Source organism: Henckelia pumila, chromosome 3, assembly GCF_033568475.1.
Source record: "Henckelia pumila isolate YLH828 chromosome 3, ASM3356847v2, whole genome shotgun sequence".
In the NCBI taxonomy this organism is placed as follows: domain Eukaryota; kingdom Viridiplantae; phylum Streptophyta; class Magnoliopsida; order Lamiales; family Gesneriaceae; genus Henckelia; species Henckelia pumila.
This window is the reverse complement of record NC_133122.1, coordinates 200617969-200620053: the sequence shown is the minus strand read 5'-3', so window position 1 is coordinate 200620053 and position 2085 is coordinate 200617969. Positions and strand designations below refer to the sequence as shown.

The 2085-nt window shown below is 41.5% G+C and overlaps 1 protein-coding gene across 1 annotated transcript; it reads right to left on the bottom strand.

Moving 5' to 3' along the window:
- Nucleotides 1–357: 357 nt before the first annotated feature.
- LOC140890353 (uncharacterized) lies at nucleotides 358–945 on the bottom strand. The gene has a single exon (XM_073298109.1). The coding sequence runs from the start codon at nucleotides 943–945 to the stop codon at nucleotides 358–360; it is 588 nt and encodes a 195-aa protein (XP_073154210.1).
- Nucleotides 946–2085: the final 1140 nt, after the last annotated feature.

Below are 2085 nucleotides of genomic sequence, written 5' to 3'. Positions count from 1 at the left end.
CACATAGACTCGTCCGGCAGCATTCTTCTTGGGACAGTGCAGCATAATGTGTCCCGGTTCCTTGCAATGGTAGCACATGCCTGATCCCTTCATGCACGGTCCTGGATGGGGCTTCTGGCATTTCTGGCAGAGAGGTAGTGCTTCTGCACGAGGAACGATAGCTCCCTGCTGTCTCGGTGGATTTGGGCCCTTCAACGGCCCAATGGACTGCTTCTTTGCATCCTGCTGTGGATACGACTCGTGGTACGATGGTTGGAACTGCCTTTTCCTCTGCTGCTCCCTCAAGATCTCCTTCCTACCATCCTCGGATCGTAGTGCCCTACTCACCGCTGCCTCATAAGTGGTGACGTCCATCATTCATACATCATGCTTGATGTACGCCCTAAGCCCATCGACGAACTGTCTCATCTTCTCCTCGGCACTATCAGCAATCAGGGGCACAAAATGACACCCCCTCTCGAACTGCTTGAAATACTCAACCACCGTCTTGTCCCCCTGCCGGAGACTCATGAACTCCCGAATCATTCGGCTGCGCACATCCTCAGTAAAATATTTGGCGAAGAACATCCGCTTGAACTCCTCCCATGTCAAAGTCTGTGGGTTCACACCTCGAACTGCGCCCTCCCACCAAAGGGCTGCATCGTCTTTCATCATGTACACCGCGCACTTTACTCTATCGGCATCAGTGAGTCCCATATAAGCAAATATGGTCTCCAAGGAACGGATCCACCCCTCAGCCACGAGTGGATCAGTAGAACCAGAAAACTCCTTCGGTCCTTTTTTTTGAAACCGTTCCGCAACGTCCTCGTCGTGTGTAAGTCGGGGTCGTGCTGCATGTTGCTCCAACAGTGCGGTGATCCCTGTCATCATATTAGCACTGGCCTGCTCCAGTGCTGTGAGCGAATTTTGCTGAGGAGGAGTTGGAGGATTCCCGCATCGGTTCATCTGTCTAGGAGGCATACTGCACCACCAAATATTTTCCCATGTAAATCGCAATGCATAACTAATATTTTTTACTTTAAGACTGTCGTAACTTTAAATTCTCATTTTCATAAATCATTAAAAATATAACTCTTATGTCCCATGCATAAATCATAATTTAAAACACTTAAAACTTACAAACTGGCAGTGCGGCTTCTGAGCTTCGAGAAGCAGACTAGTCACCCTCCAAGGAACCTGGCTCTGATACCAATTGAAACATCCTAAAACTCCTACTGAATTTTTTTTTTTTTAACAAAACTCTCTGATAATAAAATAATGAATATAAATATATATATGCCCATACATATATATATCATACATAAAAATAACTTTACTTAATTTAAAATACAAATACACAAAAGATACAATAAAAGTACACGCATGCAATTAAATACTTAAAATTAATTACTAAATAATAATTTATAAGAATGCCATAATAAAATTCCTAAATAATATTTCTTTCACAAAAATTCAGGAAAACTTAGAAAATAAATACTTAAATCTAAAATCCATGCATATACTAAAAATCTATAATAATAAAACCTATGCGGAAATAAATGTTCTAGTCTCAACATAAAATTCATAATAGAGCGATGGTCACGGGTACTAGCTGCCTGGATACTCATATGCCCTCGTCGCCAGTCGGGAACACATTATCCTTATTGACATTTTGCTCACCTGCACCATTTAAATATAGTGAGCCTAGAGGCTCAGCACGTTCTATCCTTACATAACAAAATGAAACCACACACAAGCACACATCATATAAAATACGTGAATAATAATTATACGTGCATGATCTTAAAATTATATGCATATAAACATAAATAAATAATCATACTGCTTCATCATCATGCTAAATATATATCATCATACTTAATAAATCTCATAAAATAACTTATCATGATTTCTTAGTTCTCAACAGGTCGTATCCATGTCGGTGGCATCATACTAAACGATTGATCAATCTATAAACCAACGTACGTGGCGGTGGAGTTTCCACCTCTGTGCTGCCACTTCACCAGCCCTCTCAGCTGGATCCATAAGCTCATCATACTTATACATCATTAAGAAGGTCACCGGGCCCAGGTATCCCGGCCTCCA